Source organism: Macaca nemestrina, chromosome 1 (assembly GCF_043159975.1).
Source record: "Macaca nemestrina isolate mMacNem1 chromosome 1, mMacNem.hap1, whole genome shotgun sequence".
Taxonomy (NCBI): Eukaryota; Metazoa; Chordata; class Mammalia; order Primates; family Cercopithecidae; genus Macaca; species Macaca nemestrina.
This window is the reverse complement of record NC_092125.1, coordinates 13,595,163-13,620,028: the sequence shown is the minus strand read 5'-3', so window position 1 is coordinate 13,620,028 and position 24,866 is coordinate 13,595,163. Positions and strand designations below refer to the sequence as shown.

The following is a 24,866-nucleotide window of genomic DNA, read 5'->3' as shown; positions in this document are numbered from 1 at the left end:
AGAACAAGAGAGATGCCCTAGGAGATGCTCAGAAACAATCCGAGGTTCAGAAACAGGGCCAGAGCCCCCAGGGATGTGAGCAGAGTGGCCATCGGTGTTCCAGCCCCAGTGTATTAACACCTATGGGCTGGGTGACCTGGGCATCTGAGCTTGCATTCAGAGGTGTCATAGATGAGCCCCCTGGGGCCTGTGCTGCAGCTCCCTCCTCAACGGTGGTGTCTGATGACAGGGTTTTGCAGCAGGCCACCTCCTCCATCCATTCCTGATGGTCAGAAGGCAGGAGAGCCTGAGAGGACAGCATCTCCATCATCACATGGGAACTCCCAGGGGGATCCCTCACTGTCTTCCCGAAAGACACAAATTCCACAGAGTTTGCGCATCTTGTTCACAGGGCCCCACCTGCGTGGTGCTGATGGCCTATTCTCCATCCAGATAGCTGAGGATCATAGTTTGTACTTTAAAATGATGTCAAGCATGCTCTTAAAATGCCCCACTAGCGATGCTAGTTATCATTAATGTGATGTTAATGGTATCTAAAGAGGAGTAAAAATTTGAGCAAAGTGCCAAAAAAAAAAAAAAAAAAAAAAAGGTAGGATTCCTGATTGCAAGTCACAAAACCCAACTTTTTATTAAAGTATAACATACACACAGAAAAGTGCCCAAATCAAAAGTGTACAGCTCCAAGAATGTTCACAAACGGAACGCACCCAGGTAACTGGCAACCAGATCAAGAAACAGAACATCCCAGAAGCACCCAGCACCTCATGTCCCTCTTCTGGTTACTCTCTTCTTAGGACTGATCTCTACTTGCAACCACAAGGATGAGTTTTGGGTTTTATACTTTATATAAATGGAATCCTATGGTGCATTTTTGCCTTATCTTGTTCACCACTGGGTTGGTGAATACACTCCAAGCTGGGGGTGGAGTTGCAGCTCATTCTCATTGCAGTCTGGGATTCCATTGTGTGAATATACCCTAATGTGCTTATCCAACCAACATGGGCATTTGGGTGCTTTCCCGTTTGGGGTTATTATGGAGAGAGTTTTTGTGAAGATTTAGGGCGTTTCTCTGGATGAACACATGTACGCACTTCTGTTGGGTATACACCTAGGGGTGGGATTGTTAGGTCATATATATTTACATCCAACTCAGGCTATTTCATGAAAGAATAAGGAATGTACTGGAAGGAGTTTGCTGGCTTAAAGAATTGACAGAAAACTAGAAGGGAGATCTGTAGGAAGATAGGTGGAGGCGGAGACAGCTCAGCAAGTCCAGTGAGTGGAGCAGAAATGACATTCCCAGGACCCTGCCATCCCTGGACATTGCTACCAGTGGACACACCATCCCTTCAGCCTGCCAGCCCTAGACACCTGCCTTACTGGATGACTACCAACCCCGGACCACGGTGACTTCCTTGAAATGAGTCTCAGCATCCCTTCATTTCTGTGTCACATTCTCCAGGCTCATAGCCCCAAGCAAGGGTCCAGGTAGTCCACCCCAGGTCAATGACCACTTCCCGACTGGTATGGGGCTGGAAGCAGGGTGTGCCTGAGAGACAGGGAATACCTCCCTTCTTCAGCTTCCACGGTGGGTACTACACACCACTAAGGTTATATCTAAGGCATGATGTCCCTGCTATAGGAAGGGAGGGGAGATGCTGGACGGTTAAGCTGAAAACACAAAAATGACAACTGTCCTCACAGCTGCACTCCATAATGCAAGCAGGCTTTATTCCATTCATCTTCCACTGACAGAGTGGGGGAGCTCAGTGACATGTCTGTGGATCTCATAGCTCATGTGCAGAAATCTGCATCTAAGAAGAGGGAGCTAGGCCAGGTGCGGTGGCTCACGCCTGTAATCCCAGCACTTCGGGAGGCCAAGGCGGGCGGACCACTTGAGGTCAAGGGTTTGAGACGAGCGTGGCCAACATGGTGAAACTCTGTCTCTACTAAAAATACAAAAATTAGCCAGGTGTGGTGGTGGGTGCCTGTAATCCCAGCTCCTCGGGAGGCTGAGACACGAGAATCGCTTGAACCCAGGAGGTGGAGGTTGCAGTGAGCCGAGATGGCGCCACTGCACTCCAGCCTGGACGACAGAGCAAGACTGTCTCAAAAACAAAAAAAAGAAGTGGAAGCTGGGTTCACGACCACTCTAGGAAGGGTGACCCATCTCAAAATGACATAGGTCTGGAAGAGGTGCAATAAAAGGACAGAAAAGCATCTCATAGGGGGAGGTAAGGAAGAGAGGAGGAAAAGGAAAAGGAGAGAGAACAAAAGGGAGCCTGAATCTGGAGGGACGGGACATGTAAAAACAACGCAGAGAAAGTTTGGTGGAAGAGGAAAGCAGCATTTTTTTGACCTGATTTTGATGCTCTCTGTGCTGTCCCACTTTCTCAGCTTCTCTGATGTGCTTTTGTGACTTGTGCTTTGCTTCATCGGGTTAATGATGTTGGCGTGAACCACAGAATAAAGAGATCCTGGTCATAAACTGCACTATCAAAGGATCTGAGGTCTTAGCGTCACATCCAGCATACAATTCTGCTCTAGTTTGAGCATCTTAACAACACTGATATTATCAGTGAGCTGATAATGAAACTCAGAATGGGTTTTAACAAAAGAAGCAAGGAATAAAAATGTCCTAAATCCATTTACGAGGGCAGCAAGTCATTAATTGATCTGAAAATTATATGTGCCTCTTTGCAGGCAATTTTATTCATCCAACAGAACCATGGTCTCTTTGAAGTCATCCATTCTTCCCTATATTATACCATGGCATTTAGTACATTTATTTGTTTTAAATGATAATCAGAGCTTTCATCTATGTCGCATCTCTGTTTCCTCTCAGACAGAAAGGCAGGATAATTACCATTAAGCCCAATTTGCAGGTTAGAACATTTCAGGCACACAATGGCCTGCTCTGTATCACACAGCAAGTCTTGGTCAGAACTAGGGAGACAGGCAGTTTCCAAATAAACAGAATAGAACAAACTTAGGCAAAGAGCTCTGCTCCCACAGCGTATTCTCCTCTTTCATCGGGGTCATATGAGTTTGGTTTAGGTAGGGCCTTCAGGTTGATCTTAGACAATCCAAGAGCTAATTCATCAATGTCTAGCCTTTCCTTGGGGCATCCATGAATCACCTTCCTTAAACTGCCAGAATTCGGCTTCCTCCTGGTGAACGTGGGAGGTGAAGTGTGCCATGGGTTGGTGCAAAAAAGGTGTTTGCTTCACGGTGTGCAGTTAAGATAGTTTGCGGGTCTCCCTACCTGCAAACAGGTAGACCTGGAAGGTAGCACAGTTCAGGGGGCTAAGGGAACTCTGGGGCCGGGCTGCCTGCCCTCAAACCCCAGTTTTTCTGCTTACCATGGGTAACCTTGGGCAAACTACATAAACTTTTTGTGCCTCAGTTTCCCCTCACTCTAAAACAGACATATGGCCGGGTGCACTGACTCACACCTATAATCCCAGCACTTTGGGAGGCCGAGGTGGGCAGATCACTTGAGGCCAGGAGTTGGAGATCAGCCTGGCCAACATGGTGAAAGCCCGTCTCTACTAAAAATACAAAAATGAGCCAGATGTGCTGGCCTGCGCTTGTCATCCCAGCTACTAGGGAGGCTGAGACGTGAGGATCATTTGAACCTGGGAGTGGAGGTTGCAGTGAGCTGAGATTGTGCCATTGCATTCCAGCCTGGGCAACAGAGCAAGACTCTGTCTCAAAAAGATGAATAAAATAAAACAAAACAGACATGCACTTATGGTATTTATTGTTGGAAGATTAAGTACCTTAATGCACACCAATGCTCAGATGACTAGGGGGCACACAGGGGGCTGCTGTCACCATGACTCACTCCTGCAGAGGAGGGACTGCCCTAGTAAAACCCCAGCGGGCCCAGCGCTGTGTCCAGAACAGGTGCTTATATTACTGCAGCCCACAATGGAACTACTAAGTAGGAGCCAAAAGAGGAGGGAGCAGGAAGAGGTGGCATTTGGAGAGGGGAGACCGCACCCACAGGTCTGCTACAGATATCAACGGCATGGGGTACTTTTACAGTCAAGTTGACTTCAGTGTCTGCCCACCATCTATCTTTGCAGGACCACTGAAACAAGGGACATCCACCATGGCCCCGGGAGGATACGTTAAGAAAACCATTCCACGGCTGGGCGCGGTGGCTCACGCCTGTAACCCCAGCGCTTTGGGAGGCTGAGGCGGGTGGATCACAAAATCAGGCATTTGAGACCAGCCTGACCAACATGGTGAAACCCTGTCTCTATTAAAAATACAAAAAATTAGCTGGGCATGGTGGTGCATGCCTGTAATCCCAGCTACTCAGGAGGCTGAGGCAGGAGAATCGCTTGAACCCAGGAGGTGGAGGTCGCAGTGAGCTGAGGTCGCACCACTGCACTCCAGCCTGGGCAACGGAGCAAGACTCTGTCTCAACACCACCACCACCACCACCACAACAACAACAAACAAAAGAAAACCATTCCAATCCTGTGGGTTGTCTTTTCACTAGGATGATGGAAATGCAGGAACTAGAGAACCTCTGCAGCTGCTTTCTCCAGGAAAGGAGATGAGAACGTTATATGTTTCAGTTGGCCAAAATGCTCTAATTTGATACTGAATATTGCAAATAAAAGATATTTAGGCATGTTTTTTTTTTTTAAAATAAGTTATCCCCTGAAATGTATTCATATGATATAAACTTGGAAATTGATGTTTAAAAATTTTAAACTCTTAACTCCAGACTTATTTTTACATGGCACATTTGTTATTTGGCTATAAAAATTTTGATTTTCTTTGCCAATAATGAAAATAACATGAAAATGAAAAGGAAAAAAATGAAATTGAATGCCACGAAGTAAACAGATGAAAACATAAGACAAGCCCTGGCCACCATTGGCTGGGCAGGGATGGGTGTTGGTCTCACTACCTAAGGCTTAGAGCATGCATGGTCTCTACAGGGGACTTTGAAGGTCAGAAAAGGAGGCGTTTTCATCACACATGAAGTTAGAGAATGGTACAAAAGAACTTCTTCTCGCGAAAGGGGTTTTCTGACGCAGGCACTGGAATGATGAGAGGGTCTTCCCGCACGTGAGCTTCACAGTAGGCCAGGAGGTCCGCAGCTGCCTGGGAGACCTATGAGGGCACAGAGCACAGGCATTTGGTTAAAGGCCCCTTCGCAGAGTGGGTCCAGGGAAGAGGTGTCCACGTAGAGTGAGGATAAGCCCTAGGATAGGCTTTATAGTGCGCACAGCCTATGACAAGGTCATGCCCAGGCTGGAGGGAGGGTTCGTGCAAACCCAGGAGACTGGTTCGAAGTGTGCCTCCAAGAAAGGGAGGCTGCCCTTGCAAGGCAGGTCAGCATGGAGACAGGAATAAGGGATGGCAGGAGGCTCAAACAGCCTTGCTATACTTTTGAGTAGGTGAGGAGTGGAGGCTCCAGGACAGTAGTCTCACAATGACTTTGCTAAACCGTTTCTGGAAGAAGAAAGCAGAAGGCAGCCCCTGGCCAAGCCAGTGTGATCATATTTATTATTATTATTAGTGGTTTTATTGCAATCCACTCTTGTGACCAACACAGAGAGACACTTCATCCTCCTCAACAGAACTCATATTTAGCTATGTTTTAGAAGCATACATGTTTTATTTTTATTTATTTTTAATTTTTATTTATTTATTTTTTGAGGCAGAGTCTCACTCTGTTGCCCAGGCTAGAGTGCGGTGGCACGACCCCCGCTCACTGCAACCTCCATCTCCCAAGTTCAAGTGATTCTCCTGCCTCAGCCTCCCAAGTAGCTGAGATTACAGGCACCCACCATGCCCAGCTAATTTTTGTATTTTTTGTAGAGATGGGGTTTCACTATGTTGGCCAGGCTAGTCTCAAACTCCTGACCTCAGGTGATCTGCCCTCCTCAGCCTCTCAAAGTGCTGGGATTACAGGCGTGAGCCACCGTGCCCGGCCAGCACACATGTTTTCACTTGGGGTGGCCGCTCCCCTGCGGCGAGAGGTTCTCCTGACCAGAAAGTTCTTTCCCCTGCATTTCTTTCCAGGCTCATCTGAAGCCTGCTGGTGCATGGCAGTTGTACATCAAACTGTCCCCAAGCTCAAGCCCAGAGGAAGAGCAGGTTGCGAGAGGGTGGAGTGCAGAGAAGCATTTGCTAACAGGGAGAGGCAGTTACGAGCTTATTTTGTTCATGGTCTGTGTCATGTGCTTGGCAAATAAATGGCCTGTGCATTAACTCATCCTGCCAATTAGGCCGTTCTGCCTACGAGTGTTTATTAGAGGATTACAGGCAGGGGTAAGTACATAGCAGTCAAATGAAATCCTTTTAGTACATTCGATGTCTAAATCTTCCCTAGAATGATAAAAATGTTCCACAGATGAAGAAAAAAAATGTTTAGAAAACTCCAGCTACACAGGCCATACACATTCCCTTCTGGGTTTTAAAAAATTGGCTCATCTTTCAACATTTTACAGAGATTCTTCTGATTTTCAGCCCAGACCTAACCGCTTTAGCAATGGCTAGGAATAATTTCAGAAGAGATATACAATGAATCAACTAAACACATCACTCAAATAAATCAACTTGAAATTTAGCAGATGAGTCAATGTAAATCCTTACAAAGCCTACATTTGTTAAGAATGTGGCATGGAGAAATGAGTTCCTATAAACATCAGGCTTCTAGTTCTACCCCCTCCCCTGAGCCAGCTGTGTGTCCTTGGGTAAGTAGCTCAACCTTTCTGAGCTTCACTTCCTTCATTTGTAAAATTCAGGAGCGTTGGAGAGCTCTAAGGTCCCAATTTACTCTAAAATGTCTATGATTCTACCTTTAATAGCATGGTCAGTATTTAAGATCCTAAAAATGTGTATGTTGGGTTTAATAGGAGTGTTTGAAGTTTGCAGTGGTTTATAGGACGCCCATATAGGAATTTCCCAGATGGGTGAGGCCCAGGGGAAAACTGAATCTGTGGGGGGGTTGTGAAGCCATCACAAGGAGCTAGAGCACAGGCTTAGGGAAACAGACTCTGAGGCCCACAGGGCTGTGATGGACACAAGAGAATGGAATCACATGGTGAGTGTGCAAACTGAGAGCCGTTGGGCTTGGGAGATTGAGCCCTCCCTTGCTGCCACCTTCTAAGGAAAACCGAGTGCCCTCCCCAGCTGCTGGAGTCATGACCTTCTTAGTTTCCACTCCTGGCTTCTCACCATGCCCAGAGATGCAGAAGCTGCTGAGGTCTGGGGTCTCCCTCATGGCCACCATGTTAGGACAGCGACTAAATTCATCCAGTGGCCCTTCTGGCAACCCCTGGGCAGCACATACAAGGGCTGCAGTGTTGGAACAACCACATTGCTCCTCTAGGAGCCACTGTCCTCTTGGGTTTGCTAGGTCTGGACCCCTGACTCCAGTGAGCTCTTCTGGGAGCTCCATTTATGAATGGCTCGGCTGGACACAGTGGCTCACTTGTAATCCCGGCACTTTGGGAGGCCAAGGCGGGTGCATCGCCTGAAGTCAGGAGTTCAAGACCAGCCTGGCCAACATGGTGCAACCCCGTCTCTACTAAAAATACAAAAAATTAACTGGGCGTGGTGGTGGGCACCTGTAATCCCAGCTACTCAGGAGGCTGAGGCAGGAGAATTGCTTGAACCTGGGAGTTGGAAGTTGCAATGAGCTGAGATTGCACCACTGCACTCCTGTCTGGGCAATAAGAATGAAACTCCATCTCAAAAAAAGAAAAAAATAAATAATGTCTTGCCTGACCATCATGCCCTCTCCAGTTTTCTAGTTTTCACTCTTCCCATTTACTTCATTTTTTCTGGGCATGCTCCAGTTTCATCTGAATTCTCTATAATCCTCTTTATGTCATTCAGGAAGGAAGTATTCACTATCTACCCTTTAGCTAATTGAAAGGATGCAAGGGAAAGCACAAGGTCCTCTAGAAGATCTCACTGTGATCTCAAACATGATGTAGTCACTATAATAATCCATGTGTGCTGAAATGTCACAAAAGAACACTTGCACGCCACTGTGGATCCATGATGAGAGGCCAGGAGACGGGCATCTGATAACCTGTCCAGTCCCACACAGTAGTGGACACCTTGGTGAATCTGCCCCCGTTCTCCAGAGGGCAATCACTGGACTTCTGGGCCCAGAAACATGATTTCCTGGCACACTCAGAATGGATCATCTCTTGTGGCTGGCTCATATTAAACAAGCTCAGGAGGCAGCTGGATAAAACCATAATACAAATAGAAGCTAACATTTACATTTACTGATCGCTTCTCAGGTGCCAGCACTGTGTTACATGCAACAGATGTACTATGCCATTTAATTCTTCTGATAAGTACGATTCTAGCCTGGGCAACATAACAAGACTCTACCACAAAATGAAAAAAATAGCCAGCCACTCCAGCCTGGGTGGCAGAGCAAGATCCTGTCTCAAAAAAAAAAAAAAAAAAAAAAAAAAAAAGCACAATTCTTTATTTATAATTGACAAATAAAAATGGAATATATTTATGGTATACAACATGATGTTTTGATACATGTATACATTATAGAATGGTTAAATCAAGCTAACTGACACATCCATTACCTCATATACTTTTCTTTGTGGTTAAAAACATGTAAAATTTACTCTTTTAGCAATTTTCTTTTTTCTTTTGAGATGGAGTCTCTCTCTGTCGTCCAGACTGGAGTGCAGTAAGGCTATCTCAGCTCACTGTAACCTCCACCTCCTGGGTTCAAAGAGTTTTCCTGCCTCAGCCTTCTGAGTAGCTGGAATTACAGGCTCCTGCTACCATGCCTGGCTAATTTTTTATTTTTGGTAGAGATGGGAGTTTCACCATGTTGCTCAGGCTGGTCTCAAACTCCTGACCTCAGGTGATCTGCCCGCCTCGGCCTCTCTATAATCTGTGCTGGGATTACAGGCATGAGCCACTGAGTCTGGCAAGCCATTTCAAGTATACATTAAGATAAGTATACTTAAAGTATACTTTAAGATAAGTACTATTCTTAAAGCCACTTTACAGATGAGGAGACTGAGGCACAAAGGTTAAGAAGGTCACCCATCTATTAAGAGAGGAAACCAGGGCCGGGCATGGTGGCTCATGACTGTAATCCCAGCAGTTTGGGAGGCCGAAGCGGGCAGATCACGAGGTCAGGAGCTTGAGATCATCCTGGCCAACATGGTGAAACCCCATCTCTACTAAAAATACAAAAATTAGCTGGGCGTGGTGGCCCATGCCTGTAATCCCAGCTACTCGGGAAGCTGAGGCAGGAGAATCGCTTGAACCAGGGAGTCAGAGGTTGCCGTGAGCCGAGATCACGCCGCTGCACTCCAGCCTGGGTGACAGAGAGAGACTCCATCTCAAAAAAAAAAAAAAAAAAAAAAAAAAGAGCGAGAGGGAGAAAGCAGCAGAATTTGAAGCTAAGCTATACTATACTACAGCTGTCCCCAACCTTTTTGGCACCAGGGAGTGGTTTCATGGAAGACAGTTTTTCCACTAACTGGGGATGGGGGGATGGTCTCAGGATGATTCAAGCGCATTACATTTATTGTACACTTTATTTCTATCACTATTACATTGTTATACATGATGAAATAATTATATACAATTCACCATAATGTAGAATCAATGGGAGACCTGAGCTTGTCTTCCTGCAACTAGATGGTCCCATTTGGAGGTGATGGGAGACAGTGACAGGTAGTCAGACACAGGATTCTCATAAGGAGCTTGCAACCTAGATCCCTCACACACACAGTTCACAATTGGGTTTGTGCTCCTGTAAGAATCTAATGCGGCTGCTGATCTGACAGGAGGCAGAGCTCAAGCGGTAATGCAAGCAATGGGAGCACCTGTAAATACAGATGAAGCTTTGCTTGCTCACCTGCTGCTCACCTGCTGCTGTGCGGCCCGGTTCCTAACAGGCCACAGACTAGTACTGGTCCATGGCCTGGGGGTTGGGGACCCCTTTTCTACTCCACAGAATCTACACTTGATACGGAATCTATAATCTACACTGTATGCAGAATCTATACTCAGCCGCCATACTACAGCGGTTGCTTTGTTAATTGACAATGAGACCCGTAATTCTCAAGTGGCCTGGAACGTTCTCACCTGCCCAGCCAGCGCACAAGAGGAGAGATCCTTGTGGAACAACTACCTGGGAGCTCACAGGACCAGAAGAAGGAGCGTCTTCCACCTAGAGTGTCTTAGGTCGTTTCATTTAACTTAGAGACAGGAAGTGTCTTCAGCTGGGACTCACCCACTGTCCCCGCACCCTGAGAAGTGCGGGATGGACACGGTCACTGTGGTCTCCAAGACACCCCTTCCTCTAGGCTGTGACCTGCCAATCCCCTTCTGTCTACACATACAATCCAGCTAATCAGAAGTTGGCTGGTTAAACTGTCACGACAGCTTTCTTCCCCTTGATCAGTTTACCTGTCCAGGTGGTTATCAACATCCAACATGGGCCAATTCGACTCTTTCAATTCTCTGGGAGCAACCTCAAGGGGGCGCCTCACTGTGGAAGCTGCATTATCAACCAGTACATCAAGTACATCATGACCAAACATTAAAGGAGTGGGCTCAAAAAATGTTGGGGCTTTGGGGAACAGCTCAGTCAAGGGGAGGTCAGCTTGGGCCCACGTTCCACTCCACAGCGGAGTAACTTCTTCCCTTACAGCCCAGTGTCTGCAACACCCTAACAATTATGCTGTTAATAGTCTGGCCTTGCCAGGTCTAAGCAGGTCTAATCTAGGAATTTTTCTGTCACCTCCCAAAGGTGATGCTGTACTTGATGCCACAATTTTTCTTGCAAGAAAATGAGTTGTTCTTAGGTTGCTTCCTTTTGTTGCTTTAAGATCACAGTTGCGTTTGCTGAGTTATAGCTACACTCCTCTGGCTTGCTGAATCCTGTCTGTGCATCCATGCAACAGAAATGCACACATAATGAAGCCAGTATTAGTGCCGATCAAGAAGTGCTCAGTTTAAGCCCGAATGTGTGGATCTGGGTTGGTTCCATGCAACATTAATTTCCTAGGTGCACACAGAATTACTGAAATGTAACACTATGAAGAATGGCCCACTTACGCACAGCTGCATCTAATAGAGCATAAGTCATCTTACAGCAAAATAGTCAAGGGAGTTTTCTGCCTTCATCACCCCCTCTTTTCACATAGTGTCCAGAGTCCTATATAACCTGTATAACCAAAGTATCTTGGGTAACCCCTGAAGTTTATTGTTAATGTGATCTGAAAAGATAAATACAGATAATGACCATCTTAATGAGCCTGATACATGAAAGGTGGCGTCCCAACAAATAGCTCAGCATCCAGGTATTAATTAACCTAAGCCTGCTCCTTCCGCTGAGAGGGAGATTTTCTTAATCAGCCCTAGATTGATGTTTATGGTTGGAGGTTTCCTTCAACACGCACCAAATAGGGGTTGCAGACACCGCCAGATCCCATTAAACATCTGCCATCTTTGGAACATAAAGTAGACAATTTTCTTTCAAGGAGAAAATCTTATTCTGGTAGAAAATTGAAAATTCCTTTACTGTGTATGCTTTCTCATCAAGCCTGAATTCGGCTTTCCCTCAAGTTTGCTGTGATGAAATGCCTGGAGCATCTCCGTGCCTCCCCGTCTTAGTATTGAACTGTTAGAGTTACAAGACAACAGATGTTGAAAAGAATCGGTAGCTTGGGAACAACTGCGGAATTTTACCATCACATTTCAGAGTAAAAGAGGTGATTAAAGCAGCCCAAGTTAGCACATAATCCTGTTAGTTGCACTATAATTACAAGCTTCAATGATGGGAGAAAATGCCGCAATTACCATAGTCACATTCCGTGACAAGACAGATGACATAATTATTATTCTGGCTGTGACACCCACTGCATTTATCCTTTGCATCTGAAGTAGACAGACCCACACCTATTTCTAAGCTGGTCTAGTTAACAGCACTACTGGGGATCAGTTAAAAGCACCTAGGTTGGCTTTGCCTGTTTCTCCTTCTACTCCAAAAAACAAAGCAGGATTACAGTTAATGGCACAGCCAGGTTGCAGCCAGCATGGTGTAATGGTATATTTTACAAGGTCAAATTTGGTGCACACACTACTAGAAGATATCATATACTGCTTATCCTCAGTGGGATCCTCGGGACATTACAGGTATATACCCCACCTCTAAATTCTCAGCAAGCACTGCCGGGTGAATTCTTGTGCTTTTTTTTTTTCCTCCTAACATTGGGAAATATTTGAGACCCACACACCAGTTCCTAAGGGCAATCTCTAGATACTTTCATATTATAGCTTTCAGTGGATCCCAGTAACTACTTCATACTATTCCTGCTCAACGTGGGCAATTCTTACTTGTTGGTGGATGCCTGTCTGGGGAGAGGCTTCCGCCCAGTGGTTGGGTCCTAGGCCACAGGCAACATCTAGTTGAGAGTGGGTTAGGTTATATCTGAAGGTGGAAACCAGAGAGGGGAGAGTGGGTGATATGTATGAATAAAAGAATAATTCAACAGAGTCCGTCTCTGAATCCTTAAGTCAAATGTCCGTAACAGTGGACTAGCCACTGTTAACTACTTTCAGCATAGGCTTTTTTTTCCACATCAAAAGTTGATTGCACATTGGGAGCTAAATCTAAGATGCTTGAAAGAGAGTTGTAATATTACCAAATTAACTTAAGTAAGAGTTGTTCTCACATGGCCTTCAGCACAGGAATATTAGAGTCAGAGGTTGCAGTGAGCTGAGATCACGCCATTGCACTCCAGCCTGGGCAATAGAGCAAGACTCTGTCTCAAAAAAAAAAAAAAAAGAAAAGAAAAGAAAAGGAAGAGAATTTGCTGGGATTTTGACTGGGATCACATTGAATCTATAGATCAAGTTGGGAAAAATTGCTGTTTTAACTATATTGAGTCTTCTTATCCATGAACATGGACTATCTCTCCATTTTATTTAGATGTTCGATTTTTTTCCCTCAGAGTTTTGTAGTTTTCCTCATACAGATCTTGTGCATATTGAATATATCTGGTATATTTTTGCTCATCTTTTTACATTCAACCTGAGTCACTTTATTTTAGGTCTATGTGTAATGTGAAATATATTATTTTTAAAGGTTAAATCTGATAATCTAAATTAGTTTTCCCACTTAACACTTATTATTAAGATAGACATATTTGGTGTTGTTTCTGCTGTCTTATTTTGTTTTTTGAAACTTTTACGTTCTCTTTTGTTTTCTAGTTTATGTGCCATGGTCTTTATTTCTTGTTCTCCAGTAATTAAGAAGTGTAGGCGGCCGGGCGCGGTGGCTCAAGCCTGTAATCCCAGCACTTTGGGAGGCCGAGGCGGGCGGATCACAAGGTCAGGAGATCGAGACCACGGTGAAACCCCGTCTCTACTAAAAATACAAAAAATTAGCCGGGCGCGGTGGCGGGCGCCTGTAGTCCTAGCTACTCAGGAGGCTGAGGCAGGAGAATGGCGTGAACCCAGGAGGCAGAGCTTGCAGTGAGCCGAGATCGCGCCACTGCACTCCAGCCTGGGCAACAGCGTGAGACTCCATCTCAAAAAAAAAAAAAAAAAAAAAAAATAGAAGTGTAGGCTGGGCACGATGGCTCACACCTGTAATCCCAGCACTTTGGGAGGCCGAGGTGGGCGGATCACTTGAGGTTGGGAGTTTGAGACCAGCCTGGCCAACATAGTGAAACCCCATCTCTACTAAAATTACAAAAAATAGCCGGGCATAGTGGTGCGCACCTGTAGTCCCAGCTACTTGGGATTGCTTGAACCCCGGAGGCAGAGGTTGCAGTGAGCAGAGATTGCTCCATGGCATTCCAGCCTGGGTGACAGAGTGAAACTCTATCTCAAAAAAAAAAAAAAAAAAGCATTTAATCTTTATAGCCTTAATATGTTTATAATGTTAATCAATTTCAGAAATGAAGTTATATTGATTGATTCACATCTATGAAATATGAAGAAATTGGCTATACTGGACAGTTATCATGCATGTTTTCCCCTAGCAACTGAACCCCTTCACTGGTTGGAGGAGTTATGTACTTTATGAGTCCTTGTGTGGGGAAACAATTCTTTCTCTTAATAGATCTGAAAATGTCAAATACTCACCTTCCCAGAATCTCTTGCATCTTCACACATATGACTCTGTTTCTATCTGACACACATGTGCCAGACTTCGACTTATGATCTGAGGGGGAAGACATTAGGAGCTTTTGTTCTGGTGGCAGTGGCACTGGCTAGAAGGTTGAGTTCCTGGCTCAGAGTGACAGTGGTACAAACTGTAGCATGTAGTGCTGGGTGGTGATTGCCGCAGTTCCCTCCTCAGACTGTTCTGCAGTGTGTTTTTGAGTGCTGTTCCCAGAAGATGAATCTTAAGCCCACTTCTCTAGACTTCCTAACAATTTTATAAGCTCTTCAAAATCCCTTTAATAAATTCCTTTTATAATCAACTTAGATGCTTATCAACAGTGGACTGGATAAAGAAAATGTAGCATATATACACCATGAAATACAATGCAGCTATAAAAATTAGTGGAATTGTGTCCTTAGCAGCAATATGAATATAGCTGGCAGCCATTATCCTAATTGAATTAATGCAGGCACAGAAAACCAAATACCACATGTTCTCATTTATAATCGGGAGCTAAACATTGAGTACACATGGTCACAAAGATGGGAATGAGAGACACCAGGACCTACTTGAGGGGTGATTGAGGAGGAAGGTAAGGGCTGAGAAACTACCTATTGGGTACTATGCTCACTGCCTGGGGGATGAAATCACTTCTACACCAAACCCTACTGACATGCAATTTACCCACATAACAAACTTGCACATGTACCCCTTGAACCTAAAGTTAAAGTTGAAACCAACCAACTAACTAAATTCCTTTTATATTTACTCAGCCAGGGTAACCTTCTGTTATTTGTAATAAAGACCCTTGGACTGACAGGTGGCCATATTTACACTCTCCTCTCTTCTCCCTCCCCCATTTTAATGTAAGTATTTTCTAGGATTGTCATAGTCTACTGCCGACAAATGTTTATTTTTACATCGTATGGATTTCTGAGAAGAATGATAAAAATTACATTTTGTAAGAGCGGTCACCATAGTTATTATTTTTTTAAGACACAGTCTCGCTCTGTCGCCAGGCTGGAGTGTAGTGGCGCAATCTCAGCTCACTGCAACCTCTGCCTCCCGGGTTCAAGCGATTCTCCTGCTCAGCCCCCCGAGTAGCTGGGACCACAGGCGTGCACCACCATGCTCAGCTTATTTTTGTATTTTTAGTAGAGACCAGGTTTCACCGTGTTGGCCAGGATGGTCTTGATCTCTTGACCTATGATCTGCCTGCGTCGGCCTCCCAAAGTGCTGGGATTACAGGCATGAGCCACCACGCCCGGCCAGTTATTCTTAATTCTAAGTTTACATTGATTGAATAACCCTGCAACTTCTTTCCTACCATGCCATCCCTGTGTGGAAGTTATTTCGATTCAGTCAGCTGGCTGGATCCCATGTTACACACATGTATGTGCAGAGTCCAGAGGAGGCAGGAGACCACCCGGGCCATGGTGCTGGCAAGAAACCTGAACAGAAGGTCATCTCTGAGCAAGTCAGAGTCTAAAGAAACAGTGTGGCAGTTGGCCCGGCACAGTGGTGTGCCTGTAATCCCAGCACTTTGGGAGGCCGAGGTGGGCAGATCACCTGAGGTCAGAAGTTCGAAACCAGCCTGGCCAATACGGTGAAACCCCATCTCTACTAAAAATACAAAAATTAGCCGGGCATGGTGGTGGCAGGCACCTGTAATCCCAACTACTCAGGAGGTTGAGGCAGGAGAATCACTTGAACCCGGGAGGTGGAGGTTTCAGTGAGCTGAGATCGTGCCACTGCACTCCAGCCTGGGCTTGTGACAGAGTGAGACTCTGTTTCAAAAACAAACAAACAAGCAACAACAACAAAAAAACACTGTGGCAGTGACTAGAAGAACCCCAAAGGTCCTGGGAATAAAGAACAACCACAATGGGCTGGTGCAAGCTCTTTGTCAGGCTCCCAAGGTGAGAGAATTGATTGAGCTCAGGAGTTTGAGACCAGTCTGGGAAACATAGCGAGACCCCCATCTCTACTAAATTTTTTTTTAATTAGCTGGACATGGTGGTGTATGCCTACTTAGGTTCGCTTAGGTTTGACAGCCTCTCAGGGTGGAACTTTTGAAATACGAGGCAGTACACTGCCTAGTCGTTCCTATGGAGTTCGACATCAGCCTCACTGGTGACCTAGTGTTCTTTTTGCTGCTGCTACTGATGTTTGTGCATTCCATAAGCTGACACAGATGGACAGAGGTCCCTTATTTGGTACCTTCAGTCCATGGAGTAAGAAAGTTGTCTGATACCCAGATCTGAAGGCTATTAAGAGTAAGAATTGAGAAGACTGACTCTATCACACTGATAAAGAATTAAACAGAATTCTGACCCAGAAACTATAACTTGGCAAAGACCATTTGGATCCCAGTGATGGATATTGGAGGCAGATCACCTTTGGGAGGTAGAGGCAGGTGGATCACTTGAGGTCAGGAGGTATCAGACTGATGTCTCCATGATGAGTGAAATCATGAGTGTTCTGTCTTTCAACAGTGCTCTAAAACAGGGGTCCCTAACCCCCTGCCAGGGACCAGTACCAGTCCATGGCCTGTTAGGAAACGGGCTGCACAGCAGGAGGTGAGCGGCGAGCGAGCAAGTGAGCATTACCGCACGATCTCCGCCTCCTGTCAGATCAGCGGAGTCCTTAGATTCCCATAGGAGCGTGAACCCTATTGTCAACGGTGCATGCAAGGAATCTAGCTTGCATGCTCCTTATGAGAATCTAATGCCTGATGATCTGTCACTGTCTCCCAATACCTGTCCTGTCTAGTTGCAGGAAAACAAGCTTAGAGCTTCCACTGATTCTACATTATGGTGAGTATGTAATAATAATAGCAATAAAGTGCACAATAAATGTAATGCTTGAGTCATCCCCAAACCGTCCCCCACTGCCTGTGGAAAAACTGTCTCTGATGAAACCAGTTCCCAGTGCCGAAAAGATTGGGAACCGCTGCTCTAAAAGATAGGAGAGACTGGGGAAAATGGCTGTGCTATCTAATGAGAACGGGGATGCTACCAGTGCTGAAGATCTGGGCGTGAGTGGTGCCTTGACAATGCTATGAAGGGTGCCTCAAGCCCAATCTCATACAGACTCAGAGGGAATGCTAATATTTATCTGATGGACATGAAGCCCTCCAGCACAGCAGGTCCAACAGCACGAAGACTTGTTGATTCTGAATGCTCTATAGTGATGGAAGCTGGATTTGGAGATAACTTTGTCTTGAAAGCGTTTTCTTAAAAGTATTATTATTATTATTATTATTATTATTATTATTATTACTATTACTGAAATAAAGTCTTGCTCTGTTGCCCTGGCTAGAGTGCAGTGGTGAGATCATAACTCAAAGCAGCCTCTGTCTTCTGGGCTCAAATGATCCTCCCACCTCAGCCTCCTGAGTAGGCACATACCACCACGTCCAGTTAATTAACAAAAAAAAAAATTTGGTAGAGAGGTGGTCTCGCTTTGTTTCCCAGACTTGTCTCAAACTCCTGAGTTCAAGCAATTCTCCCACCTTGGCCTCCCAAAGTGCCAGGATTACAGACGTGAGCCACTGCACCCAGCATAAAAAAATGTTTAATTGGCCGGGCGCGGTGGCTCAAGCCTGTAATCCCGGCACTTTGGGAGGCCGAGACGGGCGGATCACGAGGTCAGGAGATAGAGACCATCCTGGCTAACCCGGTGAAACCCCGTCTCTACTAAAAAATACAAAAAACTAGCTGGGCGAGGTGGTGGGCGCCTGTAGTCCCAGCTACTCGGGAGGCTGAGGCAGGAGAATGGCGTAAACCCGGGAGGCGGAGCTTGCAGTGAGCTGAGATCCGGCCACTGCACTCCAGCCTGGGCCACAGAGTGAGTCTCCGTCTCAAAAAAAAAAAAAAAAGTTTAATTATAGGACTATATGTTTATACAAATATATGTGTACATATATATACATATAGGTGTATTTCTATAAAACATATATGACATAAAATGCATCGTCTTAACTATTTTTAAGTATACAGTTCAGTAGTATTAAGTATATTCACATTCTTGTGCAACTATCAGTACCATCCCTCTCCAGAACTTGCAAAACTGAAACTCTGCTTCCATTAAACAACTCTCCATTCTCTCCTTCCCCCAGCCCCTGGAGACCACCATTCTCCTATCTGTTTCTATGAATTTGACTACTCTAGGTACCTCTTATAGGTGGAATACAATATTTTGTCTTTTTGTGCCTGGCTTACTTCTGTTAGCACAGTGTCCTCAAGGTTCATTCATGTTGTCACATGTGTCTGAGTTTCCTTCCTGTTTAAGGCTGAACCATATTCTGTTTTAAGTATATACTACATTTTGTTTATCTATTCATCTATTGATAGACATTTAGGTAGCTTCTATGCCTTGGCTATCGTGAGTAAGCTGCTATTAATATGGATGTACAGATTTCTCTTCAAGACCCTACTTCCAATTCTTTTGAGTCTATTCGTAGGTGATACATGGATTGTCTCACCTGATCCCATTTCTATAATATTGATTTGGGCCCAGAAATCTTCATAAGTAGGCAACAATGAGGAAGGGGTCCCAGGTTGGGGAGAACAATTGTTCTGAGAGATGGCTAACCACAAACAGCCCCTTGCACAACATCCTGTTCCCTCACTTTGCACGTAGCCCCAGCAGCAGGACTGTAACTGCACGAAACCCCTCCAGCATGACCCTGTAAAGCCTCCTTCCAGCCCTTGCCTTTTTGAAGACAGTCCCTTTTCTGCTGTGCTGCCCGTTGATTCCTTGCAATGTACTTTCCCTCTAATAAATCTGCTATTTTTTTTTTTAAACCTATGACTGCCTTGGCAAATTCCTTTAGCACTCATGATCCTGACTGTAGTCATCACACCTGCAACAGGCCCTGCATCAAAACAGGTGACTGAGCTGTTCCAAGTACATCAAGCCCATCCTTCAGTGCCTCCTATGACTCAGATCGTGTGTGGATCCAGCCACGTGCAAGACCCTCAGCCCCTGCTCGGGAGGACCTTTTGACTGAGCAGGAATTTTCTCAGAAGCTTTCTTATGGTCTTAATGTATATTATCATGTGTAAATTAACATACTTATGCACATCTGTAATGTGCATAATTATCTCCTATAATGAGATATCCTATATACAGGCTGGTCTTAAACTTCTGACCTCAAGTGATCCTCCCTCCTTGGCTTCCCAAAGTGCTGGGACAATAGGCGTGAGCCACTGCACCTGGCCTGGGCCTGTTTTCTTGTCTGTGAAATGGGTATTCATAGCACCAACGTCTCAGGGCTGGTGTGAAAATTCAAGCTCCTAACACATATTAAGAATGTACCCAGGTTGGGTGTGGTGGCTCACGCCTGTAATCCCAGCACTCTGGGAGGCCAAGGTGGGAGGATTGTTTGAGCTCAGGAGTTAGAGACCAGCCTGGGCAACATGGCAAAACCTAGTTCCAGCTACTTGGGAGGCTGAAGTGGGAGGATTGCTCGAGCTGGGGAGGCGGAGGCTGCAGTGAGCCAAGATCACAACACTGCACTCCAGCCTGGGTGACAGAGCGAGACCCTGTCTCAAAAAAAAAAAAAAAAAAAAAAAAAGAATGTAATCAAGGTTAGGGGTATTTGTCCTAACTGACTGCTTCTTCTGCCTATATTCTTTTCTTTTTTTTCTTTTTTTTAGATGGAGTTTTGCTCTTGTTGCCCAGGCTGGAGTGCAATGGCACGATCTTGGCTCATTAGATTCCTCATGACCTCCTTCCTTGTTTACTGAAGCAGTGTTTGAATGCCTCCCAGGTTCAAGCGATTCTCCCACCTCAGCCTCCCGAGTAGCTGGGATTACAGGCGCCCGCCACTACGCCCAGCTTATTTTTGTATTTTCAGTAGAGACGGGGTTTCACCATGTTGGCCAGGCTGGTCTCGAACTCCTGACCTCCGGTGATCCGCCTCCCCCTCGGCCTCCCAAAGTGCTGGGATTACAGGTGTGAGCCACTGCGCCCTGGCCTCTTCTGCCTATATTCTTAACGGGCTCTTTATTAGTAGTATTGTTTTTGTTTTGCTTTTTGCTGTTGACTTATTTGTTGATGGGGAGATCACTCTTTCCTTTTGAGATTAAGACCCTCAGCAGTATTTGTGTCTCAGTGTCGATCATTTCTCTCACACTCTTTTCTGGAATATGGCAAGCAGTTCGGACCTGCAGATTCAGGTCTTCCTTTATTTAATGAAGTCGTTTCATGTTATATCCTTAAGAGTATTTTCTATTCCATTTACTCTCTCTGCCAGGAACATTCGCATACAAATGTGGGAATGCTGTTGTCAGTCTGGATTTCTATCAGCTTCTAATTGCTTCGATCTGACATTCCATCTGTTTCTTTTGTTTCCTGTGCACCTTTCTGAAGCCTGTCTCCAGGTCATCACTGCGGTTTTCCACAGTATGTGTGACACGCTCCGCTCTTTCCAGCGGTCCTCCTACCTCCCTCCAATTCTTTCCTTAGCTTTTCCACCTTCCTTTCCAACTCATTGGTTTCATCTCTTCTGTTTCTTTTTTTTTCTTTTTGAGATGGAGTTTTACTCTGTCACTTAGGCTGGAGTGCAATGGCGCAATCTTGGCTCACTGCAACCTCTGCCTCCTAGGTTCAAGCAATTCTCCTGCCTCAGCCTCCCGAGTAGCTGGGATTACAGGTGCCCGCCATCATGCCCAGCTAATTTTTGTATTTTTAGTAGAGACGGGGTTTCACCATGTTGGTCAGGCTGGTCTCGAACTCCTGACCTCAGGTGATCCGCCCGCCTCAGCCTCCCAAAGTGCTGGGATTACAAGTGTGAGCACCGTTCCCGGGCTAAATAAATTTTTAAAAGACAGGGTCTCACTCTGTGACCCAGGTTGGAGTGCAGTGGCGCAATCTTGGCTCTCTGCAACCTCGACCTCCCAGGTTTAGGTGATCCTATCACATTAGCCTCTAGCTAGGACTACAGGTACATGCCACCACACCCGGCTAATTTTATCTATATCTATATCTTTTATTTTTTTGTAGAGATGGGTTTTTGCCATGTTGCCTAGGCTGGTTTTGAGCTCCTGTGCTCAGGCAAACCTGCCTTGGCCTCCCGAAGTGCTGGAATTACAGGCGTGAGCCACTGTGCCAGCCTTAAAATACTATATAATACTACAATAGAAAATTGGGTAAAGGGTAGGAATAGCCAATTAGCAAAAGAAGAATTTAACATACAAAATTAGTTTAATTCCAGTAACAGTCAATGAAATGTATGTTAAAATAATGAGGCGTCAGCAATCAAGAGATGGTATGACATAAAGGTTAAGAGCGAAGGCTCTGGAGACGCACTCCCTAGTTTCCTATCCCTGGGCTCTTACCACTTGCCAGCTGCTGAATTTTAGGCTAGTTAATTAATCTTTATAGACCTCAGTTTCCTCCTTTATATAATGGAGTACCCACTTCATTGGACTGCTATGAGAATTGAGTGAATTTAATGTGACTTGTTCAGAACAGCACACAGAAAGCACTCAGTAAGTGTTGGCTACTATTATTATTATCTTTTAAATTGGTATGGCATAATGAATGGCGTTTTGGGCGAGAATGTGGGAAAACAGCCATACATGACTGATAAAAATATAAATTGGTATCCCTTTCCATAGGGAAATTTGATATTGATTCAAACACTTTCTCGTGTATACAGTCATGTGTTGCTTAATGACGGGGCTATGTTCTGAGAAATGCCTTGTTAGGTGATTTCATCATTGTAAGAACACCACAGAGTGTACTTCCGCAAACCTAGATGGTCTATCCGATTACACACTAGGGTATAGCCTATAGATTACAGGGTATAGCCTACTGCTCCTAAGCTACAAACTTTGGAAATGTTAATTAATTAATTATTTTGAGACAGGGTCTCACTCTCATCCAGGCTGGAGTGCAGTGGCATGATCAGGGCTCACTGCAGCCTCAAACTCCTGGGCTCAAGCGATCCTCCCGCCTCAGCCTCCCAAGCAGCTGGGACTACAGGTGTGCACCACATCCAGCTTACTTTTTTGAATTTTTAGTAGAGACAGGGCCTCACTCTGTTGCCCACCCTGGTCTCAAACTCCTGAACTCAAGTGATCCTCCTGCCTTGGTCTCCCAAAGTGCTGGGATTACAGGAATGTGACTATACTGAATACTGTAGGCAACTGTCACACAATGGTAAGTATCTGTGTATCTAAACATATCTAAACATAGAAAAGGTACGGTAAAAATACAGTACTAGAATATCTTTTTTGTTTGTTTGTTTCTTTTGTTTTGAGACGGAGTCTTGCTCTGTCGCCCAGGCTGGAGTGCAGTGGCGCTGTAACCTCTGCCTCCCTGGTTCAAGCAATTCTCCTGCCTCAGCCTCCCGAGTAGCTGGAATTACAAGCCTATGCCACCACGCCCGGCCAATTTTTGTATTTCTAGTAGAGACAGGGTTTCACCATGTTGTCCAGGCTAGCCTTGAACTCCTGACCTCAGGTGATCCTCCCATCTTGGCCTCTCAAAGTGTTAAGATTAGGTACTTGCTTATTTTTTAAATTTTTGAAAAATGCTGACAAATATAAAGAGGATAATTGGAATGATCTATAACTACTACCTTTTGATGTTTTTCCATCTATATTTGTTTTACATTTATTATAAAACTGGGGCCATAATGTACATTTATTGTTTTTTTATAACCTGGTTTATCACTGAACAGTATATTGTGATCATATATCCAGGCCAGGAAATACTCTCCTAAAATGTCATTTTTAATATCTATTTTCCCCCGATGTACAGTAATTTATTTAACCCGTCTCCTATCCTTAGACATTTCAGTTATTTCCAAGTGTGAGTCTTTTTTTATTTTTCCTTTTTTTTTTTTTGAGACGGAGTCTCAACCTGTGGGCGTGGGAGATCGCACCACTGCACTCTGGCCTGGGCAACAGAGAGAGAGAGAGACTCCATCTCAAAAAACAGCAAGAACAACAACAACAAAAACAAGTGCCATTGTAATGAACAGAGAAGTAGTAGTATTTTCAAAACAAGCATTAAAGGCCCCTGAAAAGGATATGACTTTTTTACATTCTCACTTCAACCCACCAGATGTCCTGCTTCTTTGTTGGAAGCGCTTTAAGTAAGCTGCATGCTTAGAGATGTGCTCAGCTCACTCTCGTTAATTTATGGTTTGAAAGAAATTATCAACAGAATAAGGAGAGTATATACAAGAAATATCTTGAAGACTTGTAAATTCAACTTTCGTGTCCTTGCATTTCCTGACTATTTTTTTGATTATTTGTTCTCCTTTCTTTTTTTTTTTTTTTTTTTTTTTTTTTTTTTTTTTAGATCTTTGGATTTTCTTTTTTTTTTTTTATTTTTTATTTTTTATTTATTTATTATTTTTTTAATTTATTTATTATTATTATACTTTAAGTTGTAGGGTACACGTGCATAACGTGCAGGTTTGTTACATATGTATACTTGTGCCATGTTGGTGTGCTGCACCCATCAACTCATCATTTACATCAGGTATAACTCCCAATGCAATCCCTCCCCCCTCCCCCCTCCCCATGATAGGCCCCTGTGTGTGATGTTCCCCTTCCTGAGTCCAAGTGAGCTCATTGTTCAGTTCCCACCTATGAGTGAGAACATGCGGTGTTTGGTTTTCTGTTCCTGTGATAGCTTGCTAAGAATGATGGTTTCCAGCTGCATCCATGTCCCTACAAAGGACGCAAACTCATCCCTTTTGACGGCTGCATAGTATTCCATGGTGTATATGTGCCACATTTTCTTAATCCAATCTGTCACTGATGGACATTTGGGTTGATTCCAAGTCTTTGCTATTGTGAATAGTGCTGCAATAAACATACGTGTGCATGTGTCTTTATAGCAGCATATGATACCCTTTTTAAAAATAGCTCTTTCTCTTCTTCTGTTTTCTCCAAATTTCTCTTAGTTTTTATGAAGGAAGATTGTTAATAACTGCCAGTATCTGTCACGACACAATCCTTTCTTTCTTTTCTTTTTTGAGATGGAGTCTCACGCTGTTGCCCAGGCTGGAGTGCAGTGGTGCGATCTCAGCTTACTGCAACCTCCACCTCCTGGGTTCCAGTGATTCTCCTGCCTCAGCTTCCCGAGTAGCTGGGATTACAGGTGCCCACCACCATACTTGGCTAATTTTTGTATTTTTAGTAGAGATGGGATTTCACCACGTTGACCAAGCTGGTCTCAGACTCCCAAAGTGGTGGAATTACAGGCTTGAGCCACTGCGCCCCACCACAATCTCTTTTCTTTGATGTCAGTATCTTTCTGCACTATTTCACTCTAAATGCAGAGGGTCCCTGACGTCCGATGGTCTGGCTGAATGATTTTTTCAAATTGACAGTGGCAGAAAGCAATATGCATTCAGTACGCTCCTCCACTTACCAGGGGAGATCACATCCACATAAACCCATCGCTAAGTTGAAAATATCATAAGTTGAACTTTCAATTTATAATAGGTTTATTGAGAGGTAGCCCCATTGTAAGTCAAGGGCCATCTGTAGCCAGTTCTCCTGCATTTCTTGGGCTTCAACTTTGAGTGCATCCATCGCCTGAAATTCCTCTCTTCTTGCACTCATGTTTTCACTAGTCTATAGAACACAGGCCCAACAATATACTGATCTGTCAACACTCAGCAAATAAAGCTTGCGCTTGCAAAGTTAATCTCAGCTTAAGGGCAGCCCTTGTAGGAATTGTG

The 24,866-nt window shown here is 44.7% G+C and overlaps 1 protein-coding gene across 2 annotated transcripts in view; it reads right to left on the bottom strand.

Annotated features, from left to right (window-relative positions):
* Positions 1-602: 602 nt before the first annotated feature.
* The window catches only part of LOC105474606 (G protein subunit gamma 4), a 96,344-nt gene continuing 72,080 nt past the window's right edge, over positions 603-24,866 (bottom strand). For both annotated transcript variants that reach the window (XM_024790611.2, XM_071073961.1), the window contains one exon: positions 603-5,136. In XM_024790611.2, coding sequence (XP_024646379.1) covers positions 5,008-5,136 — 129 coding nt within the window. In that variant the 3' untranslated portion in view covers positions 603-5,007. The remainder of the gene's footprint in view (positions 5,137-24,866) is intronic.